A 14,450-nucleotide genomic window follows, 5' to 3' on the forward strand; every position below is an offset into this window, starting at 1 on the left:
TCGATTTCTTTGAGAAAATTCTAAAAATTTCAGGATAAATCCTAATTAATCATTCAAGCCTCTGTTTAAAATTTCATGATTTTATATTTTTTATTTCTATTTTAAACAATTTTACTCTAAATCGAATATCACCAAAATCATGACTAGATTCAGAATCCTATCATAACTTAAACACCAACCACGGCTGTACCTCTTAGGGTTCCATTATAACCCTAACCCTAATCCTACACCTATAAATACCCCCTACTTCATCCATAATTCCTCACACCAAAAGTTTAGAGTTTTCCCAAGCCCGCTCTTAAACTTCTTCTCCCTCTTTGGCTCCTAAACCTTCTTACCTAAAACCTTTATACCACCACTACGGCACCCCCGTCGTGCACTCCTTGCCGCCGACGTCTACCTTTTGGTGTCGTGACTTCCACACCCCAATTTTTTTCAAAGCCTTCTCTTTTACGGTCAGTTTTTACTATTTAAAATCTTCTAAATTAATGCCGTAATTTTTAAAAGTTTATTTTTAAAATCATGAGTTCGGAATTTTGATTTATAATACTATTATTATGCATTCATAACTCATGAATTAAATTTAAGTCCATTAGATTTATTTTTATTGTTTAATCATGAATTAATTAGGGTTTTATTTATTAATTGTTAGGAACTCGTGAGTGATCCGTAGCAGGATCATACTAATCTTTGTGTGAGGTGTTATTTAATCAAGGTACGTGTATGTGGCTAGATTATTATATGAATGAAATCTATGTATGGTTTGATTATTAACTTCAAATTATTAATTGTTTTCAAATTGAAAATTGTGAATTATTGATTTTGAATTGTTTCTTGATTTGTGAAAATTATTTGAGAATTTTTGAAAGGTTAAATATTTTTCTTGATTTTAATATGATGATGGATTTGTTCAAGTGGTGTTTGAAATAGTTTGTTTGGTTTTGATGAGTTATAAATCTTTATTTCAAAATACGTTGTTTTCTTTACAAATAAATTTGATTAAATAAAAGGAGGATTGTTGGTTGGTTTATCATATGGTTGGGACTGGATGGTCTTTCATGACATTATTGTACTTTTATAAAGTCTCAAGGTGGAATGGATTTCATGGAACTTTTACGTTCATACGCATCACTTGTTGTGTAAGTCGAGGGTCACTTGTTGACTATTATTTGGTTAGTACCCCAATGTATAGATTTGTGATGGAATACTAGCTTGGGGGTGTGCACATTTAGGAAGGAAGAGGAGATAAGAAGAGGTGTTTGATTTTCATATTCTAATTGGAATCTATTTTTGGAAAGTTTCTACTTTTGGAATATTGTTATATTTGGAAAATTTATATATTTGGAATATTTCTTTTCATGGAATGTTTCTACTTTTGGAAAGTTTCTATTTTGGGAATCTTGAAATGTTTATACTTTTGAAAAGTTACTATTTATGGAAAGTTACTATTTATGGAAAGTTTCTAATTTTGGAAAATGAATATTCTATGATTTTAATTAAGCAAGTTTGAATTAAATGGTTTGTGAAAGTATGTTCAAATATATATAAATGTTTTACATGTCTTGCATATATTCGTACTTAGCTTTTGCTAACCCGTATTTCCTATTTGTTTTGGCTTGGCCCTGTTCACCTTTTGGTGAGCAGCTTTCAGGAACTTGATGTGATGATGTGACATGCTTGCATACGGGATTAATGGAGAGTTCACTAGTTAGGATTTATTTTTCTAAGTTGGTTTCATTTGTGAGTTCTGATTTTAGTATTTTAATTTCAAGGGTTTATTCAATATACACTATTATTATTTCGATTATTATTATTCAATAAAGAAAAGTATTGAGTTATTTCGCTGCATTAATTGAGTTAATTAGCCTTTAACGTAATCACGTGGCGGTAATACTCCTAAGTTTCTCTCCATGTTGGTTTTGTTTAAATAAATGTTGGTTTTAAAAAGAGAGAAATTTGATGGTGTTATAATATTTATTTAAGAGATACACTTGCCATTTTTGATAACTTATCAACCCCACCATCTAATTAAATTAAAAAATTAAAAAAAACTAAAAATTAAATAAGTCATCCTTCTCGTCCTCCTTAAACGCGTTACTTTCCCTAAAGTAGAGTATTTCAAACAAAAATGATCGTACATGTGAATTTTCATGAATGATTTAATTTTAGCTCATCCATGACATTGACACATAGCTAACTTGGGTAGAGTAAGAGCTGTCAAAACAGTTATTCAAGTCAGATTGGATCGGGTTATCTCGGATCTTGGATCATGATATGGTTAAGTCGGCTCACTTTATCAACCGGATTCAGAACGAGTTTGTTTTCGACCAGTTCATGTTGGATTGCTTTTGATATAGGCCGAGTCATATTCGGATCAGGGCAAAACTTTCCGAGGTTTTTTAGAATATTTTTCTAATTCAAGAAAAGGGGGGAAAGGTTTCAATTTTCGGTTCGGATAATATCGAGTCTAGTTTAAGCTGGTTTTATAGTAGTTAATTTCGGGTTCGGGTCAAGTTTGGATCGGATAATTATCGGATCGATTAAAATTCAAGTCGAATTCACTTTCCGACAAGGGTCAAGATTGAATCTGATAACTACGGGTCTTATCAAGTTTTTGACCTATGATTATTTTTTTCATAATGTAAAAATGAATGTTCTATTTATTTTAAATTTGAGTTTTATACAAATCGTCAAGGCCATCGAGTCATCGTGTGTTCTTGTCAAGTCGATACATATATAAAATTAATATGTATTCGAGTCAAGTCAATACATATGAAGTATACATGTTTCAGTTGTTTTGAGTTGGTTAAAAGAAGGATCAGGTCGAATTGTAGTCCGGAATTACTACTTGGCGTGGTCAATGACAAGTCGGGTTAAATCAGATAACGGGCTGTCACAAGTTGGGTTAAATTAATAAGGGGTTGCCACGAGCCGGGTTATTATTAACAGGTGGTGTCGGGTTATATTCGGGTTCATATCATTGTCGGTCGGGTGTCGAATCGTGTTCATCTTTCCGGTTAGTTCTATTATCGGTCACCTTCCGCCGGGGTGCTGTGTTCGGATCATCCAATATCGTGTTGTGGGGTTGGTTACGAGTTTCCTGCTTTAACAACATTTCTAATCAGGGTCGGTTACAGATCAAGGTCAGTTCAGGTCGGATTCTCGGATCAGATCCATTTTTGACAGCTTTAGTGCTGTACACTCGTCATATGACTTTAAGATTTCTCCATTCATTCGCACAGTTGGATCCTTTAGCTTTTGAGGATAAAAACTAGTTAATGCCCTAAGTGATGTCTCAGATTGAGGTGAAAATATAAGTTAGAGCAGTAAAGTTATCAAATTCAAAAGCATAGTTTGATATTATTTGCTCACCAATGACATTGACAGCTAGCATGAAGGAGCAAGTAGGTGGTGTACATTACATGCCCTCGTTGCTTCAACTAGCATAAAAGTTGTAGCTTTTATTAAGCCAATGGTAGTTGGGCAGTAGCAGAAGAGTATAAATAATCCTATTTCATCCGTTTCTGAAAGATTTATCTAAATTTAAATTTTTACTTTACTAAGAAAGGAGGTGTTTTTATTTTTATTAATTTAAATAATAAAATTAAAAGAAAAGTAATTGGGTTCGTAATTTTATCTTTTTATTAATTTGAGTAATACAATGTGAGAAGAGACATGGGAGGACCATGTACTTTATATTGTATGAGATAAATTCAAAAAATAAACCGAAAAGAAAATTTGGGCATTATTTAAGAGACGGAGGGACTGCAACAGAGTCATAGGTTGATGACAATGAATGGCGTTATGGGACAGTTATACTAGTATCTGAATATGCTTTTAATACTATCATCCTGGAATCAGGGTGTTCTAAATCTTGTAATAACCGTACTACACTACGCTACTTCTACAGACTACAGGCTGTTGTTAGACTTTCTTTTTTATTTGTATCTACTTGCAAATTTCGAACCTAAAAAAGGATGATAATTATGAACTTAAATATTCGACAAGATGGAGGTAGCCGATCGAAGCTTTAATTAGCTGTTCGGTTTGGAATACCCCGAATTTTATTTGTCTCTTTTCTAAATGTAATACATCGAATTTTTAAAACTCGATTAATTATACTTAATTATTTTTATTTAGCTTAAATCGTTTTAAATCCTAATTTTGAACTTTATTTTAAATAGCGAAGTTTTATTTCGCTTGAATTTTTAATATTGTTATACGATTTATTTTTCAGATTTTTTAATTTAATTTCATATTTACGAGCTTAAGCTACTTTTTTAAACATTAGTTATTTTGTAATTTATTTCGGCTTTTTAATAATTTCGAAACGTTCTTATTTTATTCGAAAATTAATATATTTTTTTGTTGTTAATGTTTTTATAAAGAATTATTTCAAAACTTGATTTTTAATTAAACATTTATATTCCAATTAATAGCACCAATTTTCTGAATTTTTGCCTAAGTAATGGATTTTTCTGTGATTCAAACTAACCATGCCACCATCGACCACCGTCTGCCACCACTGCAGCCACCACTGTCCACCACCATTCTCACCACCACCCAACATCGCCTAACCACCGCTCACCACCGAACACCACCACCCCACCGTACCTCCCCTTCCCTGCCCTCTCTTTCCCCTCATCACACTCCCCTGCCCCCTCCCTCTTTACTCTTCGCAGCACCACCCCCGACAACCACCACCACCTCCAGCCACCTTCATCACCTTGCCAATAAACCACCGCCCCAAAATAACCCGGCGAGCCGCCCTACCTCTGCCCAAAACCGCCCAGAAATACCCCCGAATTTCCCCTGTTTTCGCCCACTTCGTGCCCCACTTTCTCGCTCCCTCGCCATTCTTCCGCCACCAAACCACCGCCATCACTGTCGCCCTCCGGCGTCGAGTCACCCCAGCTAGCCTCCCTTCCTCCCTCCTCTTCCCTCCTCCTCATCCATCTCCTCTTCCCTTCCCCTGCTCGTGCCTTTTTCCCAGGAACCAAAAACCAGAAATTTGGATTTTAAATTTTGGTTTTAATTCTCCTCAAAACCCACATTCAAATTTGGGCCATATTCCCTTTGGGCTTTTGGGTGAGTTGCAAACTGAATTGTATGTTCAGAATTTCTAATTATTAATTTGCTTGCCTTAATAAATTTTGATAATTTAGTTATTTTCTAATAAAATTGTTTATTAATTTTCAAGTAGAAAAATGTATATATTTAATTTCCGGTTTTACTAAAATAAAGTCACTAGCTTGAATTAATAAAAATGGAATTTAAATAATATTTTCATGAAAATCGATTTATAAAATATATATGTATTTTGATCGAAAATTCGATTAATAATAATATTTAGTTAAATTTCGAAATTATGTTTTATTAAATTTCGTTATTTATAAATTCATTACTTATAAAATTTACGATTTTATAGAATGTTTTAAAATTATTTGTCGATTTAATACTAATTCAATAATTCGATACTTTGAAAGAAATTGGACTCGGAGCTCAGGAAGAACGAACCAACGAAAGGCTTAGCAAATCGTGGAATTGAGGTAACGGTTATTGCTAGTACCCGCAAACCCCTTTGAAATGAATTTATGTACAATGATGTTACAATTGATATTTTATAATGTTGTTTTATGATTTGCGGGATTACAAGTATGATTGATTGAATTGTTTTATGATGATGCAACTTTATGAAAAGTATTGATTTAATGAATTATGATTCATGAAAGAATGATTTTATTAAATATCGAGATTTAATGGTTTTATTGAACTACCCTGAATGAATGAGATTTTCCTGATTAGTGTTCCATTAAAAGAAATGTAAACATGATAAATGAAAGTGTAAGAACTGGTCAAGTTCCCCTGATAAGAAGCACTAGCTTCCCCTGATATGGAACCAAGGTTCCCCCTGATAAGAAGCATTGACTTCCCCTGTTATGGAGCCCAGGCTCCCCCTGTTATGAAGCACTGGCTTCCCCTGTCCGTAGGAGATGTCCTACCATGTTTTCTTGTAAAGTCATGACGACCAGAATAATAATGTTAAAAGGAAAAAGGTTAAAGAAAAGATGTTCTGAAAAGATGTTCTGAAATGATGTATTGTTAAATGTTTTACTATATTCTATTCTCCCTGTTTATTAAATGAAATGAATTGAAATGATGTTACGATGCTAGGGTAACTCGTTACTGCGTTTTTGGCTCACCGTTTTGTTTTCTGTTTTAGGTACTGCTGGGGACCACGAAAACGAGTAGTGGCGAGGATTTTACTATAGCAATGTTCCCTAAGTTAATGTTAAGTTGTAACAAGTTTAAGTATGTCTTTGGATTAAGTTATGTACTTTGATTAAGGAATTAAAAGGATTATTATGGAGTTTTGGAGTAATTATTATGATGGTTGCCTTGTAATTCCCAAGAGGGAGTTACGGCAGTAATGTCCCGGTCGTATTAGGATGTTTCCGCTGCTAATTATGCTTTAATACTTGAATTAGAGGTTGGGGCGTTACACTAAAATACATTTTTAATATAAAATGTAGAGAATTATTAAGGCATTATCGCCCGTGTGAAAAAGTATCGGCTTATTCAGAATTTTGCAGCGGAAAACATAATATCTAACTTTAAGTTTTGAAAATAGTCAACTACATAATTAACTCCAAAACCAACTAATGAAAAACAAAGTCAAGATAATCAATTCAAAAAGTTCAAAGTCCACTTAAGACAAACCAAAGTCAACTTAGAATACTAAAACTAAACTACACAAGCTCTCCAATCCCAAACTCAATGATGCATCATCTTCAAACATGTAAATGGGCAATGTTTATTGATCCCTAGAGACTGCTCACCAAAATAGGTCATCACATGATCAATAAGGCATAGCCATTATTAACATATACAAACAAAGCACGTAATCAACAAAGCTGAGTACTACATATTAAATAAATAACAATCCTAACATGATACCAATAAACGAACAATCCTAACACGATACTAATAAATAATAAACAATAATAAGTAACAACATAAAGACTCACATATAACTTTTACTAGACTAACTTTGAATAACAATTCATTTAAATGGATTAGTCAATGAACTGCGTTATCTAACTGAAATAGCCTTCCTTTTGGAAGACAGAACACGGGCTCGACTCCGTATTCGTATGACCTACGATATCGAGGAACCTTTTAATTAAAATAGAACACGATGATCCATCCGGTCATAGAAAAAGCCATGGGCTACCACCATGAACTCCAACTCCTAATTGTCCGTTACTTCAGACGTGAACAGTCGATCTAAAGCTATTGCTATCTGGTTTTACTTTACGTGATTTACCAATTAATACCGTTATGGTCACTCATCAACAACATAAATGGCATAATCAACAAATAATCAGATCTTCTTTTTATCCTGGAATTAAATAAATGATCACACAACTTTCAATCTAGAATTAATTTCAATTAGTTTAATCCTCCCTTTACCAACGACCAACTACCTTTCCTAGGTGCAAAATATCAACTTACTAAACAAGGCTCACGATCCTCATAAAGTAGTGAAATACTAAAAAGGGAACAACGATCAATCATGATCCATGCCAATATATAAATAAATATAAATTTCTCAACCAACATGCTTACATCAATTAATCATGTCAGCATAATATAAATTTTGTAATGAATTTTGAAAGGATAACAATGTTTTTTCTTTTTTGTTCTATACGCTATATTTACTTATTACGTGGTCAAAAACTAAAAAAATGTTGTTACTCGTGGATATTATTGATTGAGGACGATGATATAGGTCGCAAGTTGCGATAACAAAATGTTGTCGCAATCTTACGTGTCGGCATTTCATTGGTACAAATAAGCACCATGTAGGCTACACGTCATCAATTTATTTTTACTATCAATTCAATATTTTTACTATGAAAATATATAAATAAGGCAGTCGATACAAATAAGGAAATAAATATTTATTATATTCATAGTAAATATATATTTCCTTTTATCTTATAAATTACAAATTAAAAAAATAAAAATTATAATCTAATTACTTACTTTGTGCAATTAAAAAAATACATCAATTTAGTTAAAAAAATACACTAATTTATAATCTAATAATATATTTTAGGTAAATAAATATTCATAATTATATATTACTTTAAAATAATGTTTTAATTTTAATGATTAGGTAATATTTCATGTGAGCAGTGAATATGTGAATGTCGCTTAATTAATTTGAAGTCAGATGTTGCTATCAAACCAATGCGGAGTACGAAGTCAGTTGCTCCGTAAAGATGTGATATTATTCCAATAAGTCTTCCAACAAAACCACAATCAGGCATCATCTTCTCATTAGATTAGTTTTCTTTTCCTTCAAAAAAAAAAAATAAAAAAAATCTCATTTTCCTAATAAACCAATATTCAAGTACTGTATAAAGACGAAATCATTTTCCTATTTTTTTTATTTTTTAATGTACTGTATTTTTTATTTTCTAAGTATAAATTAGTAAATGTATTTTTTACTTTAATTTCCTATATCATATAAATAATTAAAAGTGTTTTTTTTTCTTCTAATTTCCTATACAAATTAGAATTATTTTTCTGAAATAAAAAATTACATTATTCAATTTGTAAATTAAAATATTAAGATTTTCCTACCTTTTTTATGACATGTATAAAAGTTATATAATCTAAATATTTTAGTTTCCAAATACATTTATGACACATAGGCGTGCCATGTCACCACTGTGACACGGCTTAAAGGTCGCATGTTGCGACCTTTATCATTTCCGATTGATTTTAGTTTGTCAAATCTTCATACGAACTTGTGTGTAACGGAGAAAGGATTAGATGAACAAAGTGACATAATTCTTCTTCTGCTAATGGGGGAGTAGATAACACGGAATAATATTAGATTTGCACGCCATGCGTACACGTAATAACATCTTTTTTTAGTTTTCATTTTGTAGAGCTAAGCTTTTATTTTGGGTTTTCTTGATGATGGGTTCATTTTGCATTTAGGGCATAAGTTTTTTGGGCTAATATTTAATTTTGTTTGATTCTAAACTTGTATGTTTTATGTTTTATGTTTGATGCTTGTGTAGGTATGTGTTTGCGCAATAGGCCGGTTATACTTCCTCCGTTTCAAATAGATCTTCACAGTTACTATTTGCACGAATTCCAATGCAATATTTAACTACTAATATATCCAATTTCGTATGTGGAAAAATTATAAAAATTTGATATTCTGAAAATACATGCCGAGACCAATCTGACAAGATCTTACATGTAACGTTTTGATGTATATAATAGTGAGAATTTACGGTCAAAGTTTTTATACTTTGGACACATTTTCCAAAGCGTAAAGAACTTTCAGAAACGGAGATAGTAGAAGATACATTTATTTACCCAAACAAATAGATGAATTGAATTTGTACCATTTATGTACGTGTTTATGTAAGAATCAACAATGACAAGCATTTAAAAATATTGATCTATCTTAATTAATTACTTCTAGTGTTGATAAACTATACAATTTTCGATCTTGATCACCTCTTTTGGAAGTTTAGGACCTTGATGCCGTAGGCGAAAACGAAGAAGAAGAGGAGGACCCAAGCCAGATGGGCAATAGCAACATAAGGTAGGAAATCATAGTCATAACCCAAAATTTCTTTGAGATAAATCTTCAATGGCACACTACCACCTCCAGGGACTTCAATTGGGGTGTTCTTGTCACCTATTTGTGAAGTAACTAAACCATACATTGTCCAGGCAACAGGAGATGCCCAGTAATACCACCTCCACCATATTGGAATTTGCTGAAACAACAAAATTACGGCAATCATGGTTCATTTAGATGAGAATTAATCATCTTAGCTTTATATTCCAAAAGTTTAACCATATTTGTCTGATTATAATAACGTAAATAGATCATGGACACATGTGCATCATATTTATCGTGTACCCAAAGAATACAATAGTGTAATGAAATGAATATGGCTTTATAATAAAATGAACATGACCTTAAAAATGGTACAATGAATAAAACATGACCATAGAGATCTTGCTTTTTAAATTCTGTAAGGATAAAACGAATTAAAAATTATTTATAAACTTTTAAAATATTTATGTATTATATTCCTATAGAAAAAAAAGAATATAATGAACTTTGAATCACTTTAAACGATTAAGAAACAAAAGAGATGTCTTAATTTTAAAATGAGAAAACTATAAAGTGATAGTGTTTCCAAAAAAAACATAGTATATTACAATAAAGTTTTTATAAGGTAGTTAATAGAAAAAAGGTGTATTTTTAAGGTAGTAAATACCAAAATTTCATATATTAACCTATCACCTACTATTTTAAATATGCACATCTGTTATTTGAGACAAAGTGAGCATGCATTAATGTTTTATGAACCAAGCCAACTATTTTTTACTGTACAAATTCATAATTAGGAGCTGAGAAGGTTACATACCGGTCTAGGAAGAAGAAAACCAGCAAACAAATTCCACAAGGTAACGAAGAATGTCATCAAAATAGCAGAAATTTCAGGGCGCGGTGTCAATGAGACAAGCATCATCCCGTATACAGTGTAATACGCAAAGCACATGAATATGTAGTAGTAGAAGTAGAAAAACTTGACAACTGTCCACTCAAATCCGATCATAGAGTATAACAGAAGGGTGTATGCAAAATTTATAGTAACGATGTATATTGATTCAACAGCTAGCTGTAGAATTAGCCAGACATAAACAAAGGAGAAACAAACAAGAATTAGATGAACGTAAAAATATACTATAGTTTTGTCATCAAGGTAATTAACGAAGATTCCACTACAAGAAATTGTACTATTAATGACAGGAAATTCCGTCAGGCCAATAATTGTTGATTAACGACGGGATTTTCCGTCGCGAACCCGTCATAAAAGGGGGCCGACATTAATGAAAAATCCCGTCGTTAACCCGTCGTAAAAGACATTTACGACGGGGTTTTCTGTTTTTGTTGGGTTGTTATCCCCGCACGGGATTTTTACCAGTCATTATTAGGTAGTCATAAAAGATACAAATTTTTGTAGTGTTCATTTGTATGGTATGACGTACCTGAGCCAATGCAAATGGTAGAGATGAATACATTCCTGCTGCTTTTTCGCGGTAAAAAACACTTCTTTCACTTGCAACAACTACTTGAACATTCAAAGCATTACTCCCTCCAAGGAAAAGTATCGCAGAAAACAGTATTCCTAACAAGTTCATTAAGTCTTGTAGTTTGTCCCTGTTGATAAAACATTCAACTATTAGCCTATTTTGGAGGATAACTTATACGTAGTAATTAAATTTTCTAATGATACATTTTTTGATATTTGGTACACATTCAAGGTTGCACTTTGACATCCATAAATTTAAAATATTAAAAAAAAGTTAACAAAACAACTAGTTAGACACTTAGAAGGTCAAGTGTTTGAAAATATGAACTTAATGTACGTATTATTAATTAAGATACTTACAGTTTACGTCCCTTGTCCCAAAACATGACACCGAGCAAAAGTCCCATAATTATCGTCATAAAGAATCGAACAGCATTATATGATGGATTTTGCCAATAAGATTTGTATTGCTTCCAAAAACATGCTTGAAATTGAACAATGAATGGTTGTGAGTATTTAGTTGGGAAGTTGAGATCCTTAGAACTAATCGATGGAGAACTAAGATTCGAAATAATTTCTTGGTTCCTCCTGGAAAAAATAAAGATATCGGTTATCTGCAGAAAAACATCTCTTGGTAAACATTATGAAGCATGGATTCAAATACATGATGAACAATAGAATAAAAAGAATCCAAAGTTGTATCCATATGAGTAATAAAGGATTGAATTAAAGTTTAACATACTTGTAAAGTTCGGAATTGGCGTACAGCTTTGCAAAATCTACATTTAAGTGAGACTCTACTTGAGGAGTAGTAATTTCAAGCATCCATGTTGCAGGATTGTAACCATCTTGAATTTTCGGAATTCCAGGGATTTCCTGCAATAGACCACAACCAACATGCAAAATTATGACTTACTAAAATTATACAAAACTAATCACATAACCTTAGATAAGGCACGCCCATTCTCTTTAACTCGAGAGAATTACATAGTTCTTTATTTAAATATTTATTTTAAATACGTAAAAATACTTCCTAAAGTTGTAAATCGTTTTTATTCGGTAAAAAAAATAACTTCTATGATATAAATTAATTTTATGAATTACTCTGCAGTAAAAATCAGTTTCTTACCAAAAAAAAAATAACAATTTGAATTTTGTAACAATAATTTTAGATAATTTTGTAACTACAAAAAATTGTACCATTAACGACGGAAAATCCCGTCGTTAAAGGTCAATAATCGTTGATTAATGACGGAATTTCCTGTCGCGAACCCGTCTTAAAAAGGGACCGTTGTTAACCCGTCTTAAAAAGGGACCGCCGTTAATGGAAAATCCCGTCATAAAAGACATTTGCGACGGTTGTTCCCGTCTTTTTTTGGTTGTTAGCCCCGTTACAAAAGGCTTTTGCGACAAGATTTTTGACCCGTCGTAATTAGGTTGTCGTTAAAAATACAAATTTTTGTAGTTAGATATCGACCGGGAAAAGAAGAAAACAACGCCTTAGTGTTAGTACTTACTTGAAAGTAATTAATTAACTTTTGGGAATGGTCTCCAAGGGGTCCTGCATAAATAATTTGGCCTCCTCTCTTCATTAATAAGAGCTGCAGCATGCAATAATGCAGAAAGTGTAAATTGTATACATGTTATTTTAGGACACATACTCCGTACATATGTAGAAGTATAAAGTAAAACAAAAAATATAAAGTAGTGTAAATGATTTGAGATGAACGTGTACCTCATCAAAAGATTCAAAGATATCTATGCTGGGTTGGTGAATTGTACAAACTACAGTTCTTCCAGTGTTTACAGTGTTTCGAACCGTACGCATAACAATTGCAGCAGCTCTAGCATCAAGTCCGGATGTTGGCTCATCCATGAATATAATGGAGGGATTAGAAACTAACTCTACGGCTATGGTTAATCTTTTCCTCTGTTCAGTTGAAAGCCCATTTATCCCAGGTAACCCTACTATAGCATCTTTCAATTGCTCAAGCTCTATCAATCTCATTACGTCTTCAATAAAACTCTACCAATATTTTAAATAAAAACACAAATTTAATTACTTTCATAAATGGAAAATATTTTATGAATCATGCATCTGTAAACTTGTAAAGTTGTTTTCAATGTGTATTTATATACTCCCTCCGTTTCTTTCTGTTTGTTACGTATTCCTTTTAAGGTGTTTCACAATGTTTGTTACGTGGGAGCATCTTTCCTTTTATAAACTTATTGTAGTGTCATTTTTTGTGCCAGCTTTTAATTTTAATTGGTCCAATTTTTCAACTCATTAAATTTCTTTACAATTTCCCCAAGTACATATATTAAGTTAGCAATCTGTGTGTTTTTCCATTATTGGTTCATTTTGATAAAGAAAGCAATCTTATTGCTTGTCGTAATGATTAGTTAATTGAAATTTTACTTGGGCTTATTTTTTTTATTAAAAATACGTTAATAAATATGTAAAAGTCCAAACGCAACCAACAAAAAGAAACGGATCAGTAGTATTTATCATTTTTTAACATTTTTACATGAACATTTAAAGAAGTGCACTGGAGATCATATAAAATACATTTTATACAGAAAACTATGTCAGTATTATTATAATTTGTTTATCATTTTTACAATACGCAATTTACAGGTATAAACGGTTAAAGATGTGGCCTATAGATCATGTAAAATGCAAGTGAATAAAATTAATTTTCATATATTATTAAATTGTTATACATAAAATTAAGTTAGTATAATCAAGGAAACAAAACAAAAATACCTTCCGCGTATTAGGACCAATGCTTGAAGAAAGACGAAGCCAAGCAGAGTACACAAGAGATTCATAAACAGTAACATATGGTGAATGGATGTCAATTTGTTCACAATAACCACTAATCCGTGCAAACGTTACTTGATTTTTAGGATAACCTGATACACTTATGTTACCATCAATATAACCGCTAGTCTTCCTTCCGGCCAACACGTCCATTAGTGTGGTCTTTCCAGCACCAGTTACACCAACTAATGCTGTCAATATACCAGGTCTAAAAGCACCACTCACATCCCTTAGTAATTGTAATCGGTCTTCTTCATGACCTAGACTTTTCATTTCCTGATGCCAAATCAAACACTTTTTTTAACCTCTTTATTTTCATGTGGAAAAAAATCATCATATACTACTGAAATGCATCATACTCCCTCCGTCCCTAAAAGATTGTCCCATTTGACTTTTTATGGTCTCCAATGTATGACTTAAAACGTAAATATTTCTAATTCTACACGTGTAAATTAAAAGATATAAAAAGTTTTATTCTAATAAAC

General features: G+C 32.1%; 1 protein-coding gene and 1 long non-coding RNA gene across 6 annotated transcripts in view; one reads left to right on the top strand and one right to left on the bottom strand.

The window, feature by feature from the left end:
* Window positions 1–330: 330 nt before the first annotated feature.
* LOC130467063 (uncharacterized) lies at window positions 331–1,772 on the top strand. Its single transcript, XR_008927225.1, has 3 exons — window positions 331–455; window positions 653–715; window positions 1,645–1,772. It is a non-coding gene; the product is annotated as an uncharacterized lncRNA (long non-coding RNA).
* A 7,505-nt stretch (window positions 1,773–9,277) lies between these two features.
* The window catches only part of LOC110778361 (ABC transporter G family member 39-like), a 43,724-nt gene continuing 38,551 nt past the window's right edge, over window positions 9,278–14,450 (bottom strand). For 3 of the 5 annotated variants that reach the window (XM_056837242.1, XM_056837240.1, XM_056837243.1), the window contains 8 exons: window positions 13,909–14,241; window positions 12,877–13,167; window positions 12,659–12,742; window positions 11,884–12,017; window positions 11,502–11,729; window positions 11,098–11,269; window positions 10,473–10,727; window positions 9,278–9,812 (listed from right to left, as the gene is read on the bottom strand). In XM_056837242.1, the coding sequence (XP_056693220.1) occupies window positions 9,543–9,812; window positions 10,473–10,727; window positions 11,098–11,269; window positions 11,502–11,729; window positions 11,884–12,017; window positions 12,659–12,742; window positions 12,877–13,167; window positions 13,909–14,241 (1,767 nt within the window). In that variant the 3' untranslated portion in view covers window positions 9,278–9,542. The remainder of the gene's footprint in view (window positions 9,813–10,472; window positions 10,728–11,097; window positions 11,270–11,501; window positions 11,730–11,883; window positions 12,018–12,658; window positions 12,743–12,876; window positions 13,168–13,908; window positions 14,242–14,450) is intronic. The other 2 variants (XM_056837241.1, XM_056837244.1) reach the window with 2 other exon arrangements.

Source organism: Spinacia oleracea, chromosome 2, assembly GCF_020520425.1.
Source record: "Spinacia oleracea cultivar Varoflay chromosome 2, BTI_SOV_V1, whole genome shotgun sequence".
Lineage (NCBI taxonomy): Eukaryota > Viridiplantae > Streptophyta > Magnoliopsida > Caryophyllales > Amaranthaceae > Spinacia > Spinacia oleracea.